The sequence below is a fragment of the Meleagris gallopavo genome, chromosome 1, assembly GCF_905368555.1.
Source record: "Meleagris gallopavo chromosome 1, MGAL_WU_HG_1.1, whole genome shotgun sequence".
NCBI classification, from domain to species: Eukaryota; Metazoa; Chordata; class Aves; order Galliformes; family Phasianidae; genus Meleagris; species Meleagris gallopavo.
In genome coordinates, this window is record NC_139404.1 from 74,026,415 (window position 1) to 74,053,736 (window position 27,322).

The following is a 27,322-nucleotide window of genomic DNA, read 5'->3' on the forward strand; positions in this document are numbered from 1 at the left end:
GAAAGAATGTTGTTGATAGCAGGAGTGCAGGTGAATAGCATCATCTGTGGTGGTAGCTCTCAAACTGATGTAGAATTCAACTGAATAGCTGGAAGGATAAGTTTGCATCTGTTTTCTAAAGAAGCTAAATGAGCATTTTCTGTACACACTAGTCTTTGTTACAACACTGCCTTCTTACAGTGTTTATGGTAACATTTCATGATTGTCTGCCATCAAACTCTTTCTGGAAGTACTACAACCCAACCTTCACCCCTTCTTGAACATTCTATATGTGTTGGTTGGAGTTTTCTGTAAATCTTTTCAAGGAGAGCTGATTATAGTTACTGATGGTTACTTGAATATTATTTTCCTTTTACCAAAAACCTGAATTATAGGTGTAATATCTGGTTGCAGTCCTCCTAAGATCTTAAAGTTGATGTCAAATCAGTACATCTCAAACAACTGCTTCTGAGGCAGCTGGCTTTTCAGGCAGCAACTGGGACAGATTTCCTGAAGAATTTGCTTCTAATTAAAAGCAATACCACTTTTTTAATTAAAAAAAGGCTTTCTTGTACTGTCCCTCTGAGCAGAGGGTGAGTTTCCCATCTTGAAATCAGATCAGATGTATCTGAAGGATACTTGCTTGGAATGGCATATCAGAAGAGATGATAACTGATAATGGGGGTAAATCCTGGGTAAGGCACTAACATAACACTGACTGTTGAACTGGCAGATGAATGATGGGCAAAGATAGCATGAGCTGTTGAAATGCATGTGGCAGAGCATAGCTTGCTGCTAGTTTTTGCTGTGTTCATGAGAAAACATTGATAAGCTTTGCACTGCATTGCTCTGAAGCTGCTGCAAGTTGTGCCTGCTATCCACTGCTATGAGGAAAATCAAAGGAAAATGAAGTCAAGGCACTAGAGGATACGGCTATTTATTTGTTGTAAGCTAGCCAAGGACAACTGGGAAAAGGAGTACATAAAATATGGACATTTGCTCCAAGAAACAAACAACATATCTGCTGCTGTGAACTCAAAATACGTCCTTGCCACTTGGCCAAACCTTACAAAGTTCTTGAACTATTGAGGCTTTTCATGAGGTATTTATGCTAGAAAAAAAATATTTTAGACCACTTTCAAAAAGTCAGACCCAGCCTGCCTCAGAAATTAAGGGAGGTATCAAGCTAGCCACATGATTGGCAATGTTGGCAGAAAGTGCACTAACATGGGAGAACTTTGGTTTTGCACAGGAGCAACACTTGTCACTACAGAAGAGGTTCCTTTTTATAGTGGAGCTAGGAAGGACAACTGTGGTACAGCATATTGTCATTGTAAGGGAGTCCTAGCATATTAGCAATTGAGTCAAGTGCAAGGAAAAAACAGCAGATCCCTGAACTGTGGAAACAGTGAGAGATGTTGGAAGAAGCTGTCAGTAAAAGAAAGGTGTGAGCCTAACAGACTCAGTATGGGAAGAATTGTCAGATTGTATTCTGACAATTTGCTGAAGAATAGTTCAGCAATTAATAGGTTTATTTCTAAAGGGGGTAGAAAATGTCTGACAGTGGGATACTGTTGTTAGCTACAGTGTGATCTGAAAAAAGAAATGCTTCAGCAGCAACACCATGAACTTACGTTCATGTCTGGGCTGTCTGGATCAGGATGATTCTGTATCCCTTTCACCTATCAGCCCAAGTACTGTGTAGAGCATTTGCAGACAGTTCTTATGAACTGGTTGTACATCTGCCCTATTCCACTTTTCCTGTTGGATCTGCAGTTCAAGTCACAGGATCTGGCTAGGAGTAACTGGGAGGGGAGGTAGATAAAAAAGAAAAGAGTGATAGAGACTGAAATCATAGTGCTAAATGTGAGTCAAATTCCTGTTTGTGGGGAATGTCTAGTTGGGACCCCAAGAGGGCCTGGTGAGCAGATTTCTGTCCCTCAGGGGAAAGCTGCTGGTCCAACAGAGCACAAGCACTAGCTAAGTAAAACCCAGCCTGGACTCTTCTGTGTTACTATGTTAAGAGAGTGGCTTTTGCCTACAGCCACTATATAATTAGGATGATTATAAAATAGTAACCTCTTCAGTTTCTGCTTCTTGGCAGAAATGACCAAATTTGAGGAAATGACCTAATTTGAACTGACCTAATTCAAACTGTCAGCATTGAGAACCTTGATTCCTACCAAAAGTCACTTTCAAATGAGCCTAGAACATGTAGACAGCTTCCAGACTTCACTGCCAATAATAATCAGTGAGATTTTCCACTGCTGGATACAGGCTTTCACACATGCGTCTCCTACAAAAATGAATCTACAAGGCAGCCTTTCATGGCTGTTTGAATGCTTCTGTTCTCTAGCTGCCTATTTGACATTCAATAGCTATTCAGGCTGAAAACTATTTTTTGCTTTGTCCTCCATGTTGACATTTAATTGCTAACTTACTATGTGCTGAGTGCTTGCACTTCTGCTTTGTCCCACTGAAGAAATGGCTCACGCAGTGTCAACATGAAGCATCAACCTTAGCATGGCATGCCCTTCTTATGACAAGAATTTTAGGTTTGAGCTTCTGCTCTGGGGGTTGGTGTGAGAAAAGAACGGGGGTAGAGGAGAGAGAGGTTTTTTTGGCTTTGTAGGAGTGAAACAGCATGCAAACTGCACCATCAGCTTATGCATACACTGCTGCTCCTGGAGAGCTGGGACAGTGCTCAGCAGCCTTTTCTAAAGCCACACCTCACCTCAGTGCTGCAATCATTTGAGGATGGTAATTAGAAGAATCCTTCTTAATTGTTATCCTTTACACTCCTCTGCTGCTGTGCTTAAGTGCTTTGCTGTACATTCTGGCATGGTTCCTCTTGCATCAGAGATTCTGAGTAGGGCAGCTAACACCTCCAAATTACAGGTTACATCCCATCCTTAGACACAAAATAGGAGGAGAGATGTGGTTCCTTGTCAGCAGGTCATGATTCATGTTCCTGGGAGACTGTTCAGTCAGGCAGATGTTAAAAGTGGCTGTGAATGTTCAATAGAATTTACTGGTTTCTGCTTTTCTGGCACTCATTAATTCTTCGAAAATCTCTGTGACTTTACTCTGAGTAAGACTCTGAGTAAGATGGTAGACCCTCAAACACTAACATAGCATATCTCAAATTGGAAGGGACTTACAAAGGCCAGTGAGTCCAACTCCTGGTTCTACGTAGGACCATTCAAAATTCAAACCCAGTGTCTGAGAGATATGTTCAACCGCTTCTTGAGCTCCAGTTACCTGGGCCTGTGACCACTGCCAGGGGGAGCCTGTTCCAGTGCCTGACCACCTTCTGCTGAAAAACCTTTTCCTTACACCCAGTCCAACCTTCCCAAGACATAAATCTGTGCCATTTCCTCAGATCCTGTCACTGTCAAAAGAGAGAAGAAATCAGCACCTACCCATCTGTACCCCTTCTGAAGAAGCTGTACACTGCAATGAGGACTCCTTTCAGTCTCCTCTAAGGAAAATGATTGTGCTTTTGTTTTTTTCTTTTTAAATTTTTGTCGGGGGCTATGTAAGCATGCAGACTGTACTTGTGGGACAGAAGGGGATTTTGCTCCTTCTCCAATCTCTTTTGCACAGTCCACATCTTCAGCCTACATCCTGCACCATAGCTGAAGGTTTTTGCATTCTATGCACATCAAAGAATGCTCTTGAAAAGAAAGCAACATGGCAAATATGGTGTAAATGGATAGAAGACAGCAGACAGTCAAATCCAAACCATTCTCCATTAGTGTAAATCATGCTTTAATGGGTAATAGATGAGGTGAATTGCTGAGGTCTATTCTCAGAAGCAGAAAGGATGACATACTGTGTGCCTGCTGTCCTCCAACAGGGCAACAACGGCTTGGGTTTTTTTTTTTTTTTTTTTGCAAATTATGAGGGGAAAATGTCTGGGATTCTGCCATTCAACCTATCAGCTGCCAGCCCACTGGTAGTGCAAGGAAGCAAATAGTAATTAAACAGTGGAAAGTCACTTCAGTTTTACTGCAGAGGCTGGGCAGACCTTTACTTTCTCTAGAGTATGAGAACTGTTAAGCTTAAAGAGATCCATAGGATCTCAGGGCAATTTTGTGTTGACCTCAGGATGTCCAACCATCTATTCAAAGCAGGGCTGGCCATGAGGTCAGGACAGGTTAAACAGGGCTTTATCCAACACAGTCCTGAAAAGCTCCAAGGATGAGAACTGCACAATGTCTTACAGAAACCTGATCCACTGCTTGGCTGTCTTCCTGGAGGAAAAGCTTTCCTTACAAGAGTTTGAACTTCTCTTGGTTCAACTTATGCTAATTATCTGCTATCCTACCATTGTGTACCACAGTGAGGCTGCTGGTTCTGTCTTTTTGGTAACCTTCTCACAGGAAAAAGGAAGCTGTCATTAGCCCCCACCATTCTTCTCTTCTGCAGATTGGTCAAGCCTCATAACTTCAGCATCTTCTCACAGTGAACATGCTTCAGAAAGCTAGCCATCTTTGTTGCCCTCCACTGAGCTCACTCTGTTTTTTCAGTGATGGATATTGAGTCCCAAAACTGGGCACTTTGTTTTAGATGCAGCACACTGGTTACTGACCTCCTTTAAAAAGATTTTTTATGCACTTGGAAACTTGCACTACTTCTGGGCTGGGGATCTGTTTCCAACAGAAGCAAATAGGGAAAATACTTTGCTCTTCTGGGAAGATATTTAAGAAGTCTTTGACACTGGGTAGTTGTCTGGAAAAGTTATCACAGACACAGCTCTTGTTCAGCTGCTCTCTGAGGAGCTGCAGACTTTTGCTCTTGGATTCTCCCTTGTGATGCTCCATCCAGTTAGTAGCCAAAGTGAGAAGAACTGTAGGTAATGAAAAATAATACACAGGTTTTTGCTGCCTTATGGGTTTTTGAAGGATAGAGCGTCCATGATCAAGAATGTTATCATGGAAAAAGAAATAACACTGAGTTAGAAATGAGACAGAAAGCTGGACCAACAGTGAAGGCACCACTTAGCAAACTCTTCCTGTCAAGAACTGCTTCCCTTTGGCAGGATTGCTAGTCCTATATGTCAAGATACACTAGAAAGAATAAGTTTCTCCTTTTTGCGAGGGCCAGTTTAGCTCCATCCTTGATTCAGGTATAAAAAGCAGGCTTTTCTGCCATCTGTTCACCTTCCTCATTTTGTCAGGAATCTCACAAGCTGCTTCCCAAGCTTTCTCAGTTGTGCAAAGGGAAGCAACCATTGTCCTTTTCATAACAGGGATCCATCCACTTTGAGTGTTTTGTTACGCTGTGAGCAAACTTGCCCTCTATCTGGGCTTCTGCAGTGATTCACTTACTTATATTTGGAAAAATTCTGTTAAATGTTTGGAAAATTTTCCTTCTGTAAATGTTTGCTTTACAGCATATTTATTTGTAAAGTTTTTCTTGCTTCTAATAGTAACTTTTCACATGATTCCTCCATGCTTTTTATGAACAGATCTTATTGTCAGCTTCTTATCATATCAGAGTTCAAACGTCTATGCAGGAATTTTCTGCCTGCCTCAAGTTGAATTTTGTTATATGAACCTAAGTTTCAGCAAGTAGAGCTCAGATGTTTTCAACAATGAACTTAGAGAAACACAACTTGTTTCTCTGCCATGCTTAAAAAAAAAATAATATAACATATTTTTTAAAGTCTCGCAACAACTTAACTATGCACAATCAGGTTGTAACCTGCTGCTGTGGGCTGTGTTGCCAAATTCCTACAGAAACTGCGAAACAGTGCAACATGTCAGATGCAAGTATGATATGCCAGGCTGTAACACTGAGAGCAGGTCCTCTCATGCCCATGACTTTGTTGCTGATCCCGTGTTGCAATCCACAGAACAATCTGACTTTTCAGAAACGCATGACTTTGCGGCTCACTAGCTTCCTGGATCTGGGGGAAGGAAGATTCCAGTCTAAGAACATTCACAGATTTCATACACTGATCTCTTTTACAAGGAAATATTTAGAACATACATGTCTATATATTACCAGGATGGTAAAGTGAGTGCAAGTGTTAAGATCATTGCTTTGGGACAGCTTTTATTATCACTGTTTTGTGTCAGAAAAATGAAGAACCTCAGAGTAGCCAGTGAATTTTCCTTGTACCTCAAATCTACCATGGCAGTTCTTGCACCTCACAGCCCTTTCTGGCATCAAAGCAAGGGAAGGGAGAAAAAACAGGGATTGAAGAAAGGTCCAAGCTTTAAACAAAGCAGGGAGCACAAATACAGAGCACAAGTCTAGAATAAAACCTAGACAGACCAGTAAGGTGTCAAGGCAGAGACAGGTATGGGGAATGACAGGAACATATAATACTTGGGAAAAAAAAAAATTGGTATGCAGAAGATCCAAAAAAAATACAAAGGCCTCTTCTGCCTTGAAATGCTGGCACTATAAAAAGGGCTATTAGCAAGCTCATTAGCTCAAATGATGAAGTTGAAGAATCCAATCTTCTGATGATCATTATGTGCGCTAGTGACCCCACCTCATGAAACATATATTTTTACCACTTATTTAACAACAACAAAAATCAACACTCGAGAACAGAGAATAAATGACATTAAGGTTGCAATCTTAAGTGATGCTACCATAAAAAAACATGATGGAAAACTCTAATTCATGTATTCATACATTTTGACGTAGATCTGCAAGATCTCTTTTTCCCTTTGGCAGCAGATTGGAAATTCTAATACAGAGGAAATGAGAGGAAATGAGGAAAAGAATGGCCTTGTGATTAAGACAAATTATGTTATCAGAACTGGACAGAATGCCTGCTTCTGACTGAGAGTGGTGCGGGACAAGACACACAGCTGATCCCTCATTTTCTGTGTGTAGGAGAAGTATCTTTAGCTTTGCTACAGTGTTGGGCACAAATGACAGCAACTGAAGTCTGTAAGAGCCATGCACAACAAAAGATTGCATCTGTGAATGCAATTGTGGCTTTATTGACTTAGTTTAATGCCAGTGCCTATTTCTGATCTTTATCATTTTTGTGCCTGCATTCATAAGCTGTAAAGGAAAGATACAGGAAAGAACTGTAGTAGTGGCTTCTATTCATATGGGGTTCATGTCTCTGTACCACTTACCAACAATGCTGTGAGCATCATCAAAATGCCGTGTAGGAATAACTACTTACTATGTTGTTAATAAAGTTACTTACTATGCTGTTACACAAAGTAAATATGATCTCAGTTATACACTGTCTGAAAAGCCCCCTAAAATCCAAATTGCTGCCTACATATCCACTGGCTGAGACAGAGGCTGTGAGCTAAAATACTAATTAATTCCACGATCACCTACTATTATAATAGATGGGCACAAAAGAAGCTGCACTTGTACAGCAACGTTTCCTAATTTTTCAGTGCTCAGCTCTGTTATCTCAAATAATTTTCATCTGTATTTTAATAAGCAACATTGATGCTCTTCAAAGTACTGTTCTACTCACTCACACATGCACTCATTACTGGTATTTCCAGTGGTTGCACACCAGGTATACTCTATGTGTAGTTGCTAAGCTAAGCGCTGTTTTTCTGCCCCTAACATTGTTGTATTGTCCCCATTTCATCCACATTTGCCAGTGAAAATGCCCTACAGAGTTACACACACACACACACACACACACACACACACACTGCTTCACCCTCCAGATAACTTGACATCTCACCTCTACTCCAGGGCTCACATGGCACTCACGGCTCAGCACTGGAGGGGCACTGCATTAGCAGAAAGAGGCTTTCCAGAATGGCAGATTGATACCAAAATAAACCATGCCTGCTCCATGGACAGCAGCTAACAGAAATAACAGCTGGTATTTTCAGTCCTTGTCACAAGCAGAGCAAGGAAAACAACCTAGCAGCCAAACAGCTTGCTTCTGTTTGTGGATTACGGGTGTCAGTAGTACACAGCTCATGTCAGCTCAAAATTCATGCTGAACCCAACTCAGGACACTGCTAAGGCTTTAGACGTACCAAAAAGTTCTCCAAGAAGACAAGCTGAGAGGAAGTGTGTGCAGTGCCTCAGTATGTCCATTCCAGCATCCCTCGCCCTGTGGCTCAAACCCACAGTTCGACTGTCAGGAGAGCTACTGGGACAGAATGCAGAGCAGCAGCCCCAGGGCAGCAGAGTTGTCCCATTTGTACAGAAACATTTGTAACCAACCCTGGAGCAGTTTAGAAACTAGGGATCCTCAGCACTATGTGAAGGGAGTCACAAAATATCTTTTCATATATGTTTCTCCTCACCCTCTTTCTGGTATCCTCTCTTCTTGGCACTCTTTTTCCCTCTAGCCTTCTCCCACCAGTGTTTCCACTTTCCTCTAGGAGCCACAACTACAGTAGTTCAAAGAGAATCTTACTACCTCTCACCACACATCACGGCATTTTAATTTCAGGACAGTGCCTGAAGCCATGCACAGTGCAAGAAAGAGTTTGGTCGTAAATATTTGGGAGCAAGACCTTTTTCCTGGGTTGCTGAGTGGGCAGATGTGACTCAACACTTGAATGCACATGGTTGTCTGGTGTCCATGTGGATGTCAGGGCACAGTCTAGCACAACTTCTTATGTGTGTCTCTTGCTTTGGCATACAGAGGAGAAGGGGGAGAAGTAGAAAATTAAAAAAAAAAAAAAAAACCTAACCAGCTACCTCAAGTGAAAGGGCTGAGGAGAAGTGACAGTGTTAAAAGAAGGAAGAAAGGTAGGGAAATGATCTTCCCACGGAAAAACAAAAGCGAGACTGTTGCCAGGGGTCTTCCGTTGCAGCAGGGAGCTTTGGAGAGGCCACGTTTCCTCCTTGCCATCAAGTGCTTGAAAACAGAATGGACCCCAAAGGTATACTTTGCAGGTACACTTCGCTTTGTTTTGAATCTTGTTCGCATTTTGCTTATCATTTTTGAGAAGAAACCAAGTGGACCTTAGCTCCCCCAACTCCCCCCAGGTGCTCTAACAATACATTGTAAATTTTAAGCACAGTAAAGACAAGCAGCATCCCAAGGTGATGGCCCACATGTTTCATCTAACCAGAAGGTATAAATTTACCAGCTCTTGTCTGAACAGGTCATGCAGATGTGAGCACACAGGACCCACAAGACAACTGAGAAACACATCTGAAAGTGCCACAGTGCATGCACGACTTATGCCATGCATCTTATGCTCTGCATACTGTTCTGGTAGATTTATTATCAGTTCTGAAGATCTGATTATCACTAAGCTAAATGAGTTATCACAGGTGTTTCCATGCTTGTCAGCATTTATCTGTGAAGATGCATGATACTGTCAGATAATGGACTATATTTTCATATATTATTCTCATGCAGACACAAACATAGGAAGAGGAAAATTAATATTTATCATGCAACAATAGATTATATTTTTTTAAATAGTCTTTATAAGTGATAAAAATTGGAATTTCAACTGATCGGCTGAATAAATGTTGATACTTTGTAATTCACCCTTCTTCAAAGAAACTAAGAATATTCCTTTTTATTAAAACAGGTGTTATTTCATTAGGCTTTCTCTTGAGCCTTCATCAAATGGCGTGCAAAGAATCTTGTAAACAGAAAACAAACAGTGCATTTGTAAAACAAATTCCAGTGGTTAAGCACTGGTATACATAGGCTCCCCAAGGAGGTGGTTGAGTCATCATCTCTGAATGTGTTTAAAGACCATTTGGATCTGGTGCTCAGGGACATGATTTAGTGGAGGGTTATTAGAGTTGGGTAGTATGATTAGGTTGTGGTTGGACTTGATGATCTTTAAGGTCTTTTCTGACCTGAGCAATTCTATGATTTTATATCTAATTCTACTAAGAGAAGCTGCAGCAGAGAGAATAGGAAGAGGAGCCTAAGAAATTATGAGTTCAAGCTACTAGTGTACCTGCTATTGCAGATGTAACAGACCAACTCTTGGTGTTATGTGAGCACAGCTCATGCAAACTGTCATTGTTTTCACAAGTGGCAAAAAATTGCCTTTGCATCTATGGAGTAGATTAAGCTTGGTTTAGCTCCAGCTAAGTCAGTGGAACCGCAAAAGGGATGAATTTGGCCTTCTGCATACTGTCAAGTACCTACTCTGTTTTCTACAGGTGCAAAAGAAATCTACATTCAAAACTTCAAGCCAAATTAACTTGGCAAATCTAAGGTGCAAGCATGGAAATGAATCTCACTTTCCACTCAAAATACTTGGAGATGGCTACATTTTATTCAAAAGCTTGAAAACAAAAGATTTTCTATTTAAAAATTTTACTACGCTCAACTCAATCCCAGTAATTCCTGAAATTGCTTCACATTGTGATCCTGAACGCCCATATAATTTTTATGGGATATATCACAGGCAGAATATGCGAGTTCACTGTGCAACACATCAAACGACAGCCAAAAGCCTATTTCTGAAACTAAAAATTTTTCAAGAATATGCAGTAAAGAGAAAAACAATTCAGGGTAAGAAAAGAGGCAAGTAGGAGCAAACAAGCCAATATCCTGTTGTTATTCTTGTACTTTTTATCTCCTGGAAGGGTTGGTTTTGAACCCAGATAATATTTATAAACAAAACAAGCTAAAGAGAATACTGCAGTCATCACTAACAGTTTTCAGGTCACACTTGTAATTGCAGTGAAAATTCCTTTTCATGCTTCTTAGAAATACTGGTTTAGACTGTTCAGCTGTGAATGAGTGAAACAAGCATGAACTTAACTGACGCTCATTCTCTGCCACATTCCTAGCCTACTACAGTCAATAATAAATGTTTGCTCTAGAAAAAGAAAATTCCTTTGCAATTTTGTAGATTCATGATATAAATGTTTCTGCCTATACTGCTTAGTCTTTAGCCACTGATGGAGTTGTACAATACATTGAAATGGTGAAGAAAAAAAAAAAAGTGGACCAGCAGCATTCAACTCCTACCAACATCCTTCATGGTACAGAAAAAAAAAAAAAAATGAAGCAGAAGACCTGACAGTGCTTAATTTCATAGAGTATAATAGAAGCATATAGAACATGGTAATGTAAAAATTACTTAAGCCATGCCTGTGTCCAAAAGACAATGAAAAGGCTCACAGTTCAACACAGAAATCATCAGAGGAAATGCACTGTCAACTTCTTGTAAGACAATGGTTTGTCCTCAGAAGGGCATGGCAAGATCCTGACATTTTAGACACTCCTCATACATCCTAGGCTTTAACCAGATGAACGCATATTAGGAAGCCACAGTTCCTAGGAATTGTGATCATTTGCTTATGAACCAGGGTACAAAGCCTCTTCAGTCAAGTCCTCTGCTACTACAACTGATGACTAATTTCAGAGATGTGTTTTTATCTGTTTCCTAGGAGGACAGCCCCAGGTAAAGCAGCAGCCAAGACTACTGGATCAAGATCACTTTACTGTACTAAATTACTCATAATAACACTGCAGGTAGTGTTCCCGCATTAAGATTTGCAAGAATGTGAGAGAAAAGCCACAGCTATGAAACATCCCATCAGATTAAATTGCAACACATCCTAAAAGGATGCAGGTGCCAATGCAAGGCATAACACATGAACAGTCCACAGTTTCTGTTAACTGAAGACAGTTAAAAGCTTAACCCATCTTGCAATAACTGAGCCACTTCAAGTGTTGTGTCAGATCTTAGTATCTCATGAAAGTGGTACCCACCAAATATTTAAGTTACCAATTCCTAAGAAAGTTTGAACAACATAATTCTCAGCAATTCAAACCGGATGCAAATCAACTAATGGAGATTTGGTTATGGTTTTGGTTTTGGTTAAAACTTTGGTTAAAACTGACATTTACAGTTTGAATATATGAATTTTTATAGTATTTGTATTTTAAAGCTGGCAAACATGAAACAAATGATGGATTGGGCTTCCCACAACACTTCTTGTAATGTCTGTAGTTCCTAAAATTAGCTGTATTTGCTGGAGTTCCTCCTCGTTTTGTACGCAGCTTAATCTCCATGGGCTCTCTTCCCAGGATACTAGCCATACTTTCAAACTCTTGAGAATTTCCACCTATCCAGGGACTCTGTTGCCTGTATCAGCTTTTTTCCCCCGCACGCTCATTAATTATTAAGAATAAAATCAGATTTTGAAATAAAAAAAAAAAAAAAAACACAATATAGACTAGAAGTTAGATTGATTTAAATTTTCCAGCTTCTTTCCTGAGCAGGAAAACAATAATGGCAATAATAAAAATCATTTATCATTTAAAAAAAGTAAATGATATGATATTCTCTTCTCTATTCTTATTTTGCAGTTTGAATAGTAATGTTTCCTCTTGTTTTTTCTCAGAACACAGCATCAATCAATCAATCATCAATCAGATTATTATGAAAATTCAATTCTCACATGGCCTAGAATTGCCTGGATTTTTTCCAAATAATTCACATTGCAAAATTAGACAAACATCCTCCCTCAACTCTTTACAGCAAATCTAGAGCAATATAATTTTATATCTAAAAGAAATGTCTTTTTTCTGAAAAGTCATTTGGGAAATCAAAAAAGCTATCCCTTCCTCTTTTCTTTCTCGAGAAGTTCTGACTTGAAGAGACATGTAGAAATAATCAATCCTATGTAGCTGCTCAACTTATAACCCAGTAAGTCTGATAAAACACAGAATTTTGCTATCTATTTTATTCATACCATTCATTCTCCATTTCCATTATCAACAATACTCTCTTCCTTCTTGATGCTGCTCCCTATTTCCTCTCTTTCAGCAAGTGATGTCAACTCCAGTTCTTTTTGGTGGTTCTGGTATGAACTTTGGCCTGATGTTATCTCTCCCTTTTGTTTTCCAGTATCTGTCATGGATCCTGATGTTGTTCCATGGAGTACTTGAAGGCAATATGGAGAAGAGGGCAGGCAAGGCAGCTGAGTGTACAAAATCTGCTCTGTGAAAGACTGTCCTGCTGCGCTAGAAAATAGTATTTGAGAGCGCAGCTGATGCAAGAACAGAGCTCCCTGCATGTAGCAATCATTCCAGGGGACAATCTGATTGGCAGTGATGCCCACTGAGTAAAAAGCAAGAACAGAAAAAATCATGACAATAAGGAAAGTAGGATTAAAATCACGTGTATGTAAAAATGCATGTTTTGCTTCTGACAGTGTACGCAGTGCAAAACAATGTTATGATTATTCATTAACATTTACTACAGTAGAGTAGACATCACATACATATGAAGATTAGTTTTGTTTACATTGCAATCTATCTATTCAGAACATTTATATTCAGAGAAAAAACTCAAGCTATATCATTACTACAATCTAAATAACAAGATGTCATTTTGGCACAGATACAGGGTGTATGTAATGATATTAGACTCCACAGTATTGTTTTTCATTCCTCCACTCCAGTTTTCCAAGCATGAGCTGGACACTTAATCATCACTTTGATCACTTTGAAAGCTGCAATTCAAGAACCTTGAATGTTTTATTCGTATATATTAATACAACAAAATTATTCACCTGGTTACATGCTGAAGTAAGAATTTGTAGTGTATCTACACTGATTTGGTTCTCTCCCCACTGCATTTCTGTATCTCTGGCTCCACTTATCAGGGAAGAGCCACACCACTTTTAATTCACTACCTGTTGTGCTCCAGACAGAAGACTCTGAGACTGTTTCTTCAGCAATACCCCTTCGTCAGTCCTAGGAAATCCTATACCATTACATACATCTTTATGCTTGCATGACGTGCTCTAAGGTATGCAACACACTCTTCTGTCATCATATTATAAAAATATTATCTTTGTATGCTAGAATACAGTCCTTACTTCTGAAACTTTAAACTGAAAAACCACAGAAAATAATAATTTTGCCTTACAACCAGAGAGGAGAATCAGGCCAAGTGCTAGAAAGAGTTGCTGCCAACCTGTTCTAGAAAATGTTTGCCATGAAAAATGAGCCAGCTTGCACCAGTCACCCTGTGAGTCAGACTTTTTCCTTAACAAAGTCCACAAAAATGGCAGCATCTGTAGTCTGAAAGCATTTTGTTCTCTTATTTGATGAGAGTTGTTTTTTAGACTGTGATTTTATTTTAACAAACCTGACAGACAAACTAAATAAATGGTAGTAGTATTATCTTTTGATTGTACCAGGACTTGAACAAATTCAGAATACAGATCACAGATACAAAAGGATACCAATATTGCAATTTCTACTTTTTTACTTAGAATAAAGTAATTCATAATAATTTTCTAAGTGATATCACAAATTCCCACCAGAAAATTAAAAAAAAAAAAAAAAAAAAAAAAAAGAAGCCATAACAATATTCTTTTGGCCTCTATTTCTGACTGTCTTCCACTATACTACCCTAAGATACATAAAGTTCTTTCAAAATGATCTCTGCAGAAGCCCAGCAGATTTGAAACCCTCTTTTTCTTGTTCCCTCCAACTGCTCAATTTCCTGTGACACCTCTTCATTTTTCATTCTTGACCACTACCTTATATACACCATATGCACATTAGTTTGTTCGGTATTCTTCAGAAGAAGGTAAATTGCTCTCCAATCTAGATGAAACCACTGTAGTACCTAATATACACACACAGTAACATTCTCTATAACATATAACCTAAAAAGTAACTTTGGATTCAAATTAATAGGTCACAAACCACTTAAGAGAGCAAAAGATTATGGGGAAAGGAGAAAAAACAGTTTATATATATTATGCATGTATATGCACATTCCTTCTTTCTCTCAGTCACCAGTAAAAACCACTGATCACCCTGAGGCTTTCAGGTGACACTCCTGAGGAGTGAGATGTTAAGATTTCAGAAATTTACCTGCATTTTCATTATGCCACTGTAACCCAGGTTGTTCCCCCACATGGTTTTGTACATAGCCCTGTGTGTCTCCTGCTGGCCCATAGGTTGCCATTCCACTGCTGCCAGGTGAGGCAAGGAAAACTGCACTGGATTCAGTTGGTGTTGTAGAAGTGAGCTGAATGCTGGAGACATTGCTGGGTCGGTGAAATGGCAGACGGTGGAACTGGGAACACTGATGCTGCTGGGGATGTTGGAACAGCTGGTAAGTTCCATCCTGACTCCCATACTGACAGTTTGGGGTCCCTAGACTGCCTGTAAAATCCAGCTGCTCAGGAGAAACTGTTGAACACAATCTGTGGAGAGCAAGAAGAGAAGCAATTCAAAGTCGGGTCAACCCCAAACAGCACTTTCTAACATATACAATTATTGTTTTATTCACTCTTGACAGCCATTCAAATCCTTATCTGAATCCAACACTTTCTTTCAAATCCCAGGCACAGGAAAAAAAGAGACAAAGCATTAACAACAGGATTCTCTAATATAGCACATCGATGGGGACTACCTTTTAGTTTTTCCCACTCTTTAAGTGACACACACCAACACAATGCATCTCCTCTCAAGGATGTGCTTTCTGTGCTTCTGAACTTCACTTCCACTTGATGTACATGCAATTATTATGGCTATCAGTTTTCTGAAGGCAAATGCATAGTCCTACAACACCATTATACACTTTTCCATACTCCATTTAAAGGGTTTGTTTTCTTTTGAATTCTCAGTTACACTCCCATCTATTTCTTTGTCCTATGTCCCAGCTTTGCCCTCCCAAAATTCACTTTCTTTGTCTTCCTCAATGAGAATCTCATCTACTCCTACCCTTGATTCTGGATGCTATAAGTGAAGGCCTCCTTGGAGCTGTTTTCCTGACTGGACAAGCTGCATTCACTGTTGGGAGCATCCAGCATCAATGGAACAATGTGACTGTAAGGGCTGAAGGAAAGACTGAGAGGCAGGCTGGCCCTACGAATGGGTGGAGGACTAGGAAGGCTGGGGAAGCACTCCACCCTGCTGGAACTGAAGTCAAGCTGCAGCAACGCCTTTGTCTGAACTGCTTCACAAGATGCTATCATCCCTGTCACTGGAGAGACTGTGAATAAAAAGAGAGACTGTCATACTAAAAATTAAAAGGAGTAAGCACAGGATCGGTCTAATGAAAGTATCAAAACAGAAAGACAAGATGCCAGTGAAAGAGTGTAGGTTAACCTGATGTGAATAAAAGTGAACAAGTAGCAGCATTTCTTCTGGGAAGAAAAACAAGTAGTAGCAAGCTCTCTGGAACATATAGTTATGTTTATTAATTAGCCAAGATTACCTTCAGAATTTTAGTCTCCACATAGTAGATTAATTCAGCTCTCAAGAAGGCAGCCAAATGAAAATAAGTACTTCATGGAAAGAAAGACAGGATCCCCCAGCCTTCTTCCATGTCTATTGTCCTCTGGGAAGAATTTGCTGCACAGATTATCCTTTTGAAAAATTCAACTAGTTTGAAAGAAACAAAAAGCATGCCTTTGGAGACATACAATCTCAACCGTGTTTTAAAACCACAACTTTCACTCCTGATATGCTTTTGATGAATCATGCCAAACACTAAAACAAACAAAGCAAAAGGATAGATAACATAGATGTCAGCCTTGGGAAAAGGAAGCTGGGAGATGAGAAAGCACAACAACATATTTCAGTAGCTAGTCTTGTTTGGTGGTCTGTCTCTTCAGGCACTGCTGGAAAAGGAGAGTGGAGCAGTTTCTTAACCAAGCCACCTCTGTGGAAAGAAGATATGATAGGAAAAGTTTATAAGCGTATATGCTGGTGATCCAGAACAAGTATGCACAGATGTTCAAGAATTTTGTATGTGGTCTTCAAGAACTTTGTACATGAACAAAATGCTCTTCCATTAAGCCAAACATCAAATTATTTCTTTTTAGAGAAATGTAACTATCTTCAGGTATATAGGGCAATGGAAATGATTTTTCAAGACTAGTTAGGCCGAACCAGAATAAGGATGAGCAGATATGAGAATATACCTCAGATATTATCATTCAAGTACAATTGGTCTACTTCCACACATAGCAAAGCACTCAGGGAATGCTGTAGCAGTGTGAATAGTTTACAGCTGTAGTTCACTCTCACAGGCATAGAGGAACATCAGATGCACTCCACCAGGTGTATGCCTTTGGCATAAAACCTAAACATAATACCGCTGCAGCTAGAATGAGCAATCTTTACAAAATTTTGGAATGCGTGTCCAGAGAGCTAATAAGATTCCAGATCAATCATTTGCAGTTCCATTTCTAAGATTCCCCAGTGAACTGTGCAATTGCATTTATCTTATGATATCTTCCTGTATGATTTTTTTTTCAACTAACTGCAACTGTGGAAAGAGACATGATCTTTCAGTGAAAACTTGAATAGCCCCAAGTTTGGCACAGTTTCAAAAACTAGATCAAGACATGGCATCTCTAAGCCATTCACACTCCCAGGCAATTTCCAGTGGTTTAGTTTGCTATTTGAATATGATCTTTCTCTGTTTCAGGCAGCATTTATGTTGCATGTACATGTTACGTTCATAATTATTTTGACATAGCAAAGGTTTGTAATACAAGTCCAAGGTTTGTAAAACAAGTCAAAACAACTTTTAGTTTCATAACAAGCCAAAGTAACTTGGCCAAAAACAGAGCTGAAGCTCTGTCATTTACAAAAGCCTTTGTTTGCAATGCCCCAGAATATAATATTTTGCACAAACTTTATGAAACCATAGCCATACTGGGTATAACTTATCTGAAAAATTGTTTACATCCAGATAAATTTCAGTTAAATAATAATAGTGCACTTAGCTATTTTGAAGTTGGCCTTAGCCTTGCTTAGGACAAATGTGAGCAGTGTTAATAACATATCCCAGAAAAACAATTTTAAACCTACTTTCACACGTAATGAGAAATATGATCTGTTTCTTTAAAAAAAAATTATAAACATTTAATACAAAATAGCCCTTTTGGATTGTGACATTAGTAATGTCTTTGCTGTAGTATAGCTTCTTTCTCAACATCCTGGCAGAATTAAGAAACCCATTCATTAAGGGCAAGACTGTCCAATGACTGAAATAGAGTCTTAAGTTAAAAGAAAAGAAAAAGATGCGAAGGATGTGTATGCTACTCTCAAGATGACTGTTTTCAGTCTTTCACTAAACTTTAGGGGATAACATAGGATTCCTATGTTACAGATCTGTCCATGAATTTAAAACTGGGCATGGTTTTAACTATGAGACTGAGTTTTAGGGAGTTGCTTTCACTGTTGTTATAGATCAGATCACCTCCAAAATCTTCGGTATTAGGGTGACACCTATCTGCTTTGGAGCCCTTTCTCCCAGTATCTGCTATACATTACTTTCTCATCATACTGACTCCAGAAGGCCTTGGCATAAGACAACTGTCACAGTTCCGGCAGATAATCAAGCAATTGGTTGCAGACTGCTCAGTAGGCCTGGGGAACATGACCAACTGCTCAAAAAGCACAGTGTTGGGTACAACGCAGCTGATGCTGAGCAACAAATCTAAACTCAATGTACTTATACTAGAACTGCCTTCTCAAGCATCAAGATTTCAGCAAAAGTCTCTGTTATGAGTCTCAGTCACACACTGAACAATCCAGTTTCTTGTAAATAAAACATGCCTGTGTAATAGCAATCACAGCACTTACTGGAACATTAAGGGCCATCATAAAGCTTGTCTCATATACAGTCTCTTCCTAAAATTACTATATGTTCTGTAAAAAAAAATACATCTTTCTTGCAAATGGCATTTTTAAAGAAGAGAAAAATCATAAAGTTAGGAGCACAAACATTCTTCAATTAATTAATTAAAGATGAGTAAACTAATTTCAGCTTGTAACTATAATGCTAGGAGAAGTGCGTTGGTCTGATCTTATGGATTTTCAGTAGAACAGAAACTACTACTTGTTTAAAAGTTGTGAATCTTTTTTGCTATCTAAGATATACATCATCAGTTTTAAATAATTTGTTTAAAGGCCAGAATAAAGAATAGTGAAATCATTAGGACTTAAGAGATTTATTTACTGTTCTTTGACAGATCATGTTGAACTTCATGCAATTGCTCCTCCATCCCATTCAAATTTCTGCTTCTGGCTAATCAATCACATTATTTCCCTAAGAGCTACAAGCTCTTCCTGCAAAATCACCAAGGGAAAAAAAATCTTCAACTATCAGAAGCATAGAAAGTAACTTTTATATCTATGGGAGTAAATGCTTATCTGTATATACGCTCACAAACAGCTTCTGAAAAGTAGGCATCAACAGCTAAAACACCAGAAATCTAATGAAATACACAAAATTATCCAAAAATACACACAACTGCCTAATTTTGCTTGAGGAACTTCTATAACTGGAAGTTTATGTACATACATGGCCAGTGCTTACCTGCATAAACATGTTCTTGTTTTTCATGTGAAAGACATTTAATTATACATGCATCCAAACTTTCCATAACAGTAAGGAAGTTCAGTCCTACTCAGAGACATTCAGGTCTCTAAGAGGTCATTTATGTTTTAAATCACTAAATCAAAGTAATATAATTGTCAGAAGTCTCAGTCAAATAAACTGCAAACAATTAGAAATGTCAAATACATACATACACATTACTTTGTTTAAAGCAAGTTACCTATCTAGCAAAATCATAATATCATTCTAAGACCAAGGCAAGCTCAAATAAAAATTTCTGAAGCACAATCGAGTCTTTTGATTTTGGTATTAGCTGTGCTATCCATCACTGCCAGAATGGAAAAATATCTCAACAGCAGCTTCTTTGGATAACTGTATCAAACTGTGAGAGAGGAGAAAAAGAAAAGAAAAAAAAAGATAAACAATAACCAGTGTCTACAGAACAAGGAAGAAGCAAAGGAAAAAAAGGCACTGAGCACTTCATAGAAGTTAACAGGTTGTAGTGTTCTCATGCACATAAATAATTTGCTTGTCCAGCTGAAAGTGGAGAAACACTGCTACCAAGGATAATACCTGTACAATCACTCCATTAGGCCAGTCTCTGAGCATAACTACACCATTGCATAGGTCACAGATTATTCTGCTGAAATCTGCCATGAGCTGTTTCCACCAAGACCATTTTTTCCTGGCCTTTGCCTTGTGGATTTATGACCTTTTTTATTCATTTAAAATAAGAGTTCACTCTTATTTTGCTCCTTTTACTTGGCATGTAATCCTATCCATGTTTTATCTTCTTCATTTTCTGAAGTCTTCTAAGAAAAATGGTGAGCCCTAGATGGCTTTGTTTATGAGCAAACTTATTTCTGAATGAGGATGAATGGGTCTGCCTATACAACAACTAGATGAGGGGGAAAAAAAGGAAGTCTCATTTTTCATGGTTGTACTGTCCTACATCTAAGTTACAACTGTGACTGAAGGCTTTCCTGTAGTTGGGATATGCAGATTTATCTCCTATGAGAACTCTCTTAATAGCAATCTTTTCACTCAGAAGGAGCAGTAACTCAGATCTCTACTTTTCCTGGGCGACAATTTTTCCATGACTTGTAGGAATGTAACTTTAAGACTGGAAGGAAGGGTGGGTTTCATAAGCAGTGAGTTCAACCCGTATCATTACACCTACTACACTCCTCCCTCTCCTCAGGAAACCAGGATAAATAATAGTAAAATAATAATAAATAAATAAATTACTTAGCTTCACAATTTATGCTCACTAGCAAAATACACCTCTTTCCTGCAAAGTAACTTAGAAATGGTAATATTTTAGTCATACAGATATTTATTTGGAAAATATTTACCAGCTTTAGATTACAAACAGACTTTAATACTTTTTGCTTAGCTTGATTTAAAGAGAACAAACAGAATTCACCTTCACATGTCCTTAATACTAAAGATACTGGAGTTTCAGGCAAGTAAAGGAACTACATATTGCATAAAAGCTAGACTTACATACAGCATCAAGTTCAAAGGATCGGGGAGTAAAAATCCATAAATCTTTATCTTGATTTTTTTTTCCATATCAAGAACTGGATTCCAGTGTGCAGATTCTCCGGAAAGAAATGGCTCAACACAGGCAGATTTGTACTTTTGCCCCAAACAGCACATAATAGCCAGAATAATAGTTTTGTCATCATGTGAAGAAGAACCTCCAGTTGCAACAGTTATCATTCAGCTGTAACAGCAGAATTTCTCAACCACATATCCTTATGAACTCATGTTCAGAATTCCTTGATGGGCTATGATATAAGATGAATGAATAAGAACAGTAAATCTATCTCTAGTGCTAGTACAGATGCAACATACAATATAGCCATTAACATGATTAGAAGGGAACTGCTAAATTTGATGTTACTTTTTGTACTGATGCTGTGAACTCTAACATGACCTCCCTGAAGTGTCTGAAAGCCTGCCAACATCACCAAAAATAACAAAAATAAGGTTTGCACTGATATGGGTCTCACCTGAGGAGGAAGCAAGCAATGCAGAACACTCACTGAGCCTGCTGGAGCAGTTTCCAGCTGTAGCATCTACACTTAATATGGCAGACTGATCAGGCAATGGAGGCATTGGCAGAAGAGGTACCCTGGAGTTGTACATAAAAGGTATGAACTTGAACTGGAACACAATGCAAGACATAACCACAAAATACACACTTCTTTAACTATCCTACAACAGGTAGATCCTAGATCATTAGATCAGTAAACACTGTCTTACTTATGAATGCAAGGGACACTATCGACCAATATTTGGGGAAGCAGTCTCAGACTACTTGCATGGAAAAGACAAGTAGCCAGGACAGTGCAGTGAAGTCCATCAGATGGTCTCCTATCTGTCACTTAACGATTCTCTTCTTATTCAGTCTTCTTAAGAACAAGATTCTCACTCCAAATTGCCATAAACACCTCCCTCTGGATACTTAATTTCTTCCACCCCCACATTCTCTTGACAGACTACATATCTTCTCACTTATTCCTTTTTCTCTCTGTTCCCCTCTCATCTCTGAAACATGCTGTTTTTCATTTCTTCAGAGAAGCCCATATCTCCATGATATTGTTACATGCAAGCAGCTTTTCCATCACCAAGTGACAAATTTATGAAAATTTTAAGTGATGGCGGAAGGAGGTCTGGGATAAAAAGCTTCCTGTGTGCACATAAAGGCCTAAACAGCACATAAGAAAATAAAAACGAAGGAGTGATTTTGTTTGTCCTTTCTATTCAACTTTGCTCTCTGCATGGCTGCAGTAAAACAGTGCTACACTGTGTCCAAAAGCTCTCTTAAGAGGACGCACTACAATTTGCCAGAAACCTGTCCAGCTGGAGAAAACAAAAGTGCAATAAACCTTCATCTCAATGATCTGTTCTTCATGGCTTAAAAATAAAGGTCAAAAGTAATAGGTGAAGATTTAATTCATTAGGTATCTATTGTGGAGAAATGAGTAAACAGACCAAATCCCTCACCCACAAATGTCTGACCCAGCGTGGACTGCCAGAGCTGCTGATGTTGAGTATTTTTTGCTGCCTTTGACATTTGACTTCTCCGTTTTTCGCCACTTTGCCCTGCGATTCTGAAACCACACCTGATCAATAGAAAGAAACATTCAGATGGAAAATGATCTACACACAGGAACACAGGCAAAGAAATAGCAATGACTGCCTCCATGCTTCCCCAGATGAATCCAGAACTCTTGAAGAACCTTTCTTCCACAGAGCATCTGCGAGATTAACTTCTCCCTGCTTCAGTTCCTCCTCCTGACACTTTTCTGGCACAGATCCCATAAGTGTTACCCACACAGGCATTACCATGATACGCTGTGGTGTCACCCCAACTACAGCTGCAATTGCCCTCCTCTTTTCATTGTCAGGGTAATGGTCTTCCTGGAACATCTTCTCCAACTCTTCTAGCTGCTCTAGAAACAACACACAGAGAGATGGAAAGCATGTGAGGAGAAGACAAACAACAATAAAAAAAAAAAAAAACAGTTAAAAAACCAATTTTTTTTACATAGTTAGCAATACATGAACAACATAGGTGGTGTTTTCTTAAAAGCAAATCAGAGAAGTAAGCAAATGTCTCCTTCCACGGTAAAACAAGTAGTATTGCTAGCAACATTTCAAGCACAAAGACTTGGCAACTTTTAACTGAAGAAGTTCTCACACCTCTAGTACTGCAAAATGCATTGCAAATACTATTTAGAGCAGTTCAGCACCTCCATGCTGTGCCTTCAGGATGATGTAGGAAACATTAGTGCCATTATCGCTACAAGTATCACTGCCTGCCACTGGGTTCCCCATTATCTACCTGCGCTATAGAAGGTGCGTGTCTTCTTCTTGACTGGCAGTAGAATTCCTGGATCCTCACATAAATCTTTTTTCTGCTTGTTCTCACCATGACTACTTCCAGATTTCAGGAATGAAGATGCTGTGTAGGATTGCTGACCTACAATACTGGCTGAAGTACAGATCACTGACCTGCAAGTAGTTGGGCCATATACATCCTCTAACAGTGCTAGCTTGCAGAAATCTCCAGAGATTGCACCAGGTACCTTCTTAGCACACGTTCCACTTATGCATTTTTTTTTTTTTCCCCCCACATTTTCAGTCACATCAGAGTAATAACCTTCATGCTGTTTGAGTGACCCTGAATTATCTGTGGATGCCTGTGTAAACATAACCACAGGAAGAGGAGGCACAGAATTTATGTTGCTGAGGAAATCTGACAACTGCCCACACACTGAGGCAAGGTTGAGTGGAAGGGCTGTTGAGTCTTGAGAAGTTGACCCAGTGGCCTGCAGCATGCAGTAACTGCCATCTTCCTCCTTCACAAGGCTGGTCTTATCTTCTGTTCCCAGGGTATCCCCAAGTTCTTTTATAGTTGCAAGTTGGAATGTAACTAGCGCATTACTCCCCATACTGTGTCCACCGAGAGGATCAGCATCAATCACAAAGTGCTCAGTGTTCAGTGATAAGCCCTCCTTGCTGTCCTTACACTCTACAAGGAAGAAGAAAAAAAAAAAAAAAAAAAGAAAAAGAAAGGTGTTTCCCAGACTGACTCATATGTATGCTTTCTTACCCAGGTGCGCCAAGATAAGTTTTAGTCATGGAAAAGGGGAAGCATTGTACTAAAAATTAACAGTGGAAAAAAAGACAAACATACTTCGAGAGTTCAAAATAAGACTGTGACCAGGATAGAAAAAGAAAAAAGAATACAATATGGTCAACATAGAGATATTTAAACATCTAATCTCAGAAAAGCCTCATCTTGAGAGAAAAAATGCCTGCAAAAACAGTCAAATGCAAACTGTAGAAGTAATTAATACTAAGCATATATACACACACAAATCGAGAGAAAGCTGCATATCACTAACAGTAGTACTTTTAAAGAAAACAGCACTGTGAATAACAGAAGCCTTTGAAATAATAAAAAAAAATCTATGATATATAAAGATACCAAATGACTCCTTGCAAAAACAAGCTAAAGACAAATGAAAGCCAGACTCTGATCTATTCTGTCAGCAGTGATTATCTGTCAAACAGCACCACATTTCATTATAGAGGTTTCTGTTTCTATCATACTGAAGTTGATCAAAATTAAAACAAAACAAAACAACAAATTGTAAATTTTATGAACATTTATTAACTGACTTAACTTTCTTCAGCTTCAGACACAACAGTAATGAATAACAGACCTAAGGATGGGCAATGAAGAAGGTACCTGAAGACAAAGATAGATGAAGTCCAACTAACTTTAATAAAAAGCAGTGACTGCATTATGCTAACAGATATCAAATAGTAGAAGATAGTTAAGAAACAACACAGCAAGAGAAATAAAATGGTCAACCATTAGTTTAATAGAACAAAAAATAAAATGTGTTCTTTTCCAGCTGGAATGTACATTTTCAAACCAAAAAATCTCATTGAGTGTCTCAGAATGCATGTAGAATTCAGTGTGACTTACAGGTGGGTGTTCTGTTTTGTTTGTTTTTAAGGGGTGGCTATTACTTAAGAGCAGAAAGTAGAATAAAAAAATTAGAACTGTATTTCTGCTTCTTTCTGGAAAGAGGAAGATTTGAGCAGATTGCTGGCAGTTGTAAGTGTCTACAGAGAATATAAGTCAATTTAATTGGGGAGCAAAGCATTTAAAAAAAAAAAATCATTTCACTCTATCCTACTTTTTACTTATAGTGGCACAATGTCAAAATAAAGAACTTGCTTTCTGATCCAAAGCCTCTTTCTTAAACAATTGTTAATTGAGTAGGAAACTCACAGCATCAGTCAATTGGGTCAGCATTCATGGAAGTACAAATGGACAACAGACTGCTTCCAAGACCTCTCAATTTGCCTTTTTACAGGATTAAGAGAACTGAATCAGTATTACAGGAAAAAGACAGTAGCAAAAAACTATGTACCCATTATAATATGATCTTGTTAAGCAGCAAGTTTCCTTTGCTGTTACATGAGATTAAATACACAGACAGGAGGGGCCAAGAGCTAAGGGAGGAAAAAGCTATGTATACGTATCCTATGTAATTCCCTTTTCCACTGTCCTTCCTGCTTTATCTTGTTTCAGTCCTGTTCTTGCTTATTACACGATAAAACTAGTATTTTCACATCATTCATCCTGTCATACTGTGCCTCAAATTAGAAATAATACTTTCAGCTTCATGATTTAAAGACACTTCCAACTAGTTTTTACTTTTATTTATGCACTAGTATGCATTTAAATCACAAAACCTGTTTTGAAGTCATATGCCAATTCCTTGTATCCTTAGTAGAGACAGATCAAAAGCAGGGATTTTTGCACCACCTGCAGGAATAATCCTTTCATCAAAAAAGGAAGTCTGCCACCTCTATTTCTTAGACACAAAGCAAAGACCTAATAACCCAAAACTTGGTATCAACAAGAAGATACCTGAAATGAAAAGTAAAACTTCGGAAAAAAAAAAAAAAAAAAAAAAAGATAGATCTTCACAATAAGAACCAGAGAGTTGCCAGCCCTCTCCTTTCATCATTACTACTGCAAGAGACCTGATTGAACATCACATTTTTTGGATAAATAATCTGAAATAAGAGATCTTAAGTACTAGTGGAGTCCTGAAAGTCTGAAGTTGCATGAACAAGAAGAAAAATTGTCCTTTTCTTGCAATCACCTCCTCAGAGCTCCTAGAACAAGGTAAGCATTTGCACAGTGACAGCAAGATTTTTAAGGATGCTTTGAGCATTTGGTGCAAAGCAACCCAGACATGCAGGGAAAACCGTAAACTTTACAGAAACATCCATGCAACTCAGACAAAGAGGAAGAGAACTGGGGACATAAGCACCACCAGCCTGTAAACTCTGAGGTAGCAGGATCACACTGGAGAGCTATAAAGGGAAGATCAGTAGCCTCAGCCTCCTCACCAGTTTGCTCTTTGCTTTTACAAGCCCTGTGACTCCAAGGCTACAACAGACACTGAGCTGACAGCAGCCCATAGCCTCGAGACAGCACACCGGATAAGATAGCAACTATCCCTGGGGCAAGGGCTCTTATCACCCATCTTGCAAGTACCGGTCCAGGTTTGGTGGGATTACTGCCCAGATAACAGCCTGGAGGAGGAGATGATGGGGTTGTTATTTTCTCCTGGGGCTGCTCGTTAGGTTCATTGTCGGGTGCATTCTCTCCGGTGATTAACATGAGCTAGCGCTGTATTCCTGAAGTTCTACCCTTACCTGGCCCTTTCAGCATTCGTTCCTCCTCCATGCCCACCGCGTCCCTGCCGGCTGGACAGCTGCCGCGCATCCAGCCCACCACAGCCAGGCGCGGCCTTGTTAGTGCTCCGCCTAGCAGCAAGCCTTGCGCGGGCAGCGGGGCCAGCCAGCTAATCAAAGCCAGCTGCGGCGCCAGTGACGGGGAAAGCATGGCCCAGAAGCCGTGGTGGCTATCTCAGAGACCTATCTCAGCCACTCAGCCAAGGAGGGGGTGGCCAAGGAGGGGGTGGCAGTAGGCGGGCAACGCCTGAGCAGAAGCAAACACTCCCGATAGAACCATATGTAATGGGGTGGCAACACTAAAGGTCCTGATATCGAGCTAGTGGTGAGGCACAGCTCCTACTGGTTGCAAAATCATGTTTGGAGAGAGTTGGTCAGTGGCTCAATACCTGGATGGAGTGAAGGCTGATGCCGCTCATTGGTCTGACTGGTGCTATTTCATATCTTCATCATCAACTACAGTGGGATCAAGTCCATGCTCAGCAAATTTGTGGATGACAGCAAACTGTATGGTGTGATCTACACACCCAAGGAATAGGATGTTATTCAGACTCAAACAGTGGACCCAGATGAATCTTACAAGGTTCAACAAAGCCAAGTGCATAGTCTTGCACCTGTGTTGTGGTAATCCCCGCTATCAATACAACTGAGGTATAAAAGAATAGAGTGCAGCCCTGCTGAAATGGACTTGGGAGTACTAACAGATGACAAGCTGGACAAGAGGCAGTAATGTACTCTTGTAGCCCAGTTAAAGCAAACCA

The 27,322-nt window shown here is 39.3% G+C and overlaps 1 protein-coding gene across 1 annotated transcript; it reads right to left on the reverse strand.

Annotated features, from left to right (window-relative positions):
• Nucleotides 1-10,296: 10,296 nt before the first annotated feature.
• NOBOX (NOBOX oogenesis homeobox) lies at nt 10,297-26,712 on the reverse strand. Its single transcript, XM_085217779.1, has 8 exons — nt 26,523-26,712; nt 23,116-23,865; nt 22,617-22,723; nt 22,275-22,393; nt 21,278-21,399; nt 15,626-15,896; nt 14,771-15,105; nt 10,297-12,998 (listed from the first exon to the last, which is right to left on the reverse strand). The coding sequence occupies exons 1-8, from the start codon at nt 26,710-26,712 to the stop codon at nt 12,634-12,636; spliced, it is 2,259 nt and encodes a 752-aa protein (XP_085073905.1). The 3' UTR covers nt 10,297-12,633.
• Between the last annotated feature and the right edge of the window lie 610 nt (nt 26,713-27,322).

What these genes read in the sequence shown, in the direction of transcription:
- NOBOX (XM_085217779.1), bottom strand. Translation starts at nt 26,712, where the DNA reads ATGCTTTCCCCGTCACTGGCGCCGCAGCTGGCTTTGATTAGCTGGCTG. An exon ending in ACGAATGCTGAAAGGGCCAG is followed by an intron (nt 23,866 to 26,522) that starts GTAAGGGTAGAA and finishes CATACATATGAG; the next exon opens with TCAGTCTGGGAAACACCTTT. An exon ending in TGACACCACAGCGTATCATG is followed by an intron (nt 22,394 to 22,616) that starts GTAATGCCTGTG and finishes TCTATTGATCAG; the next exon opens with GTGTGGTTTCAGAATCGCAG.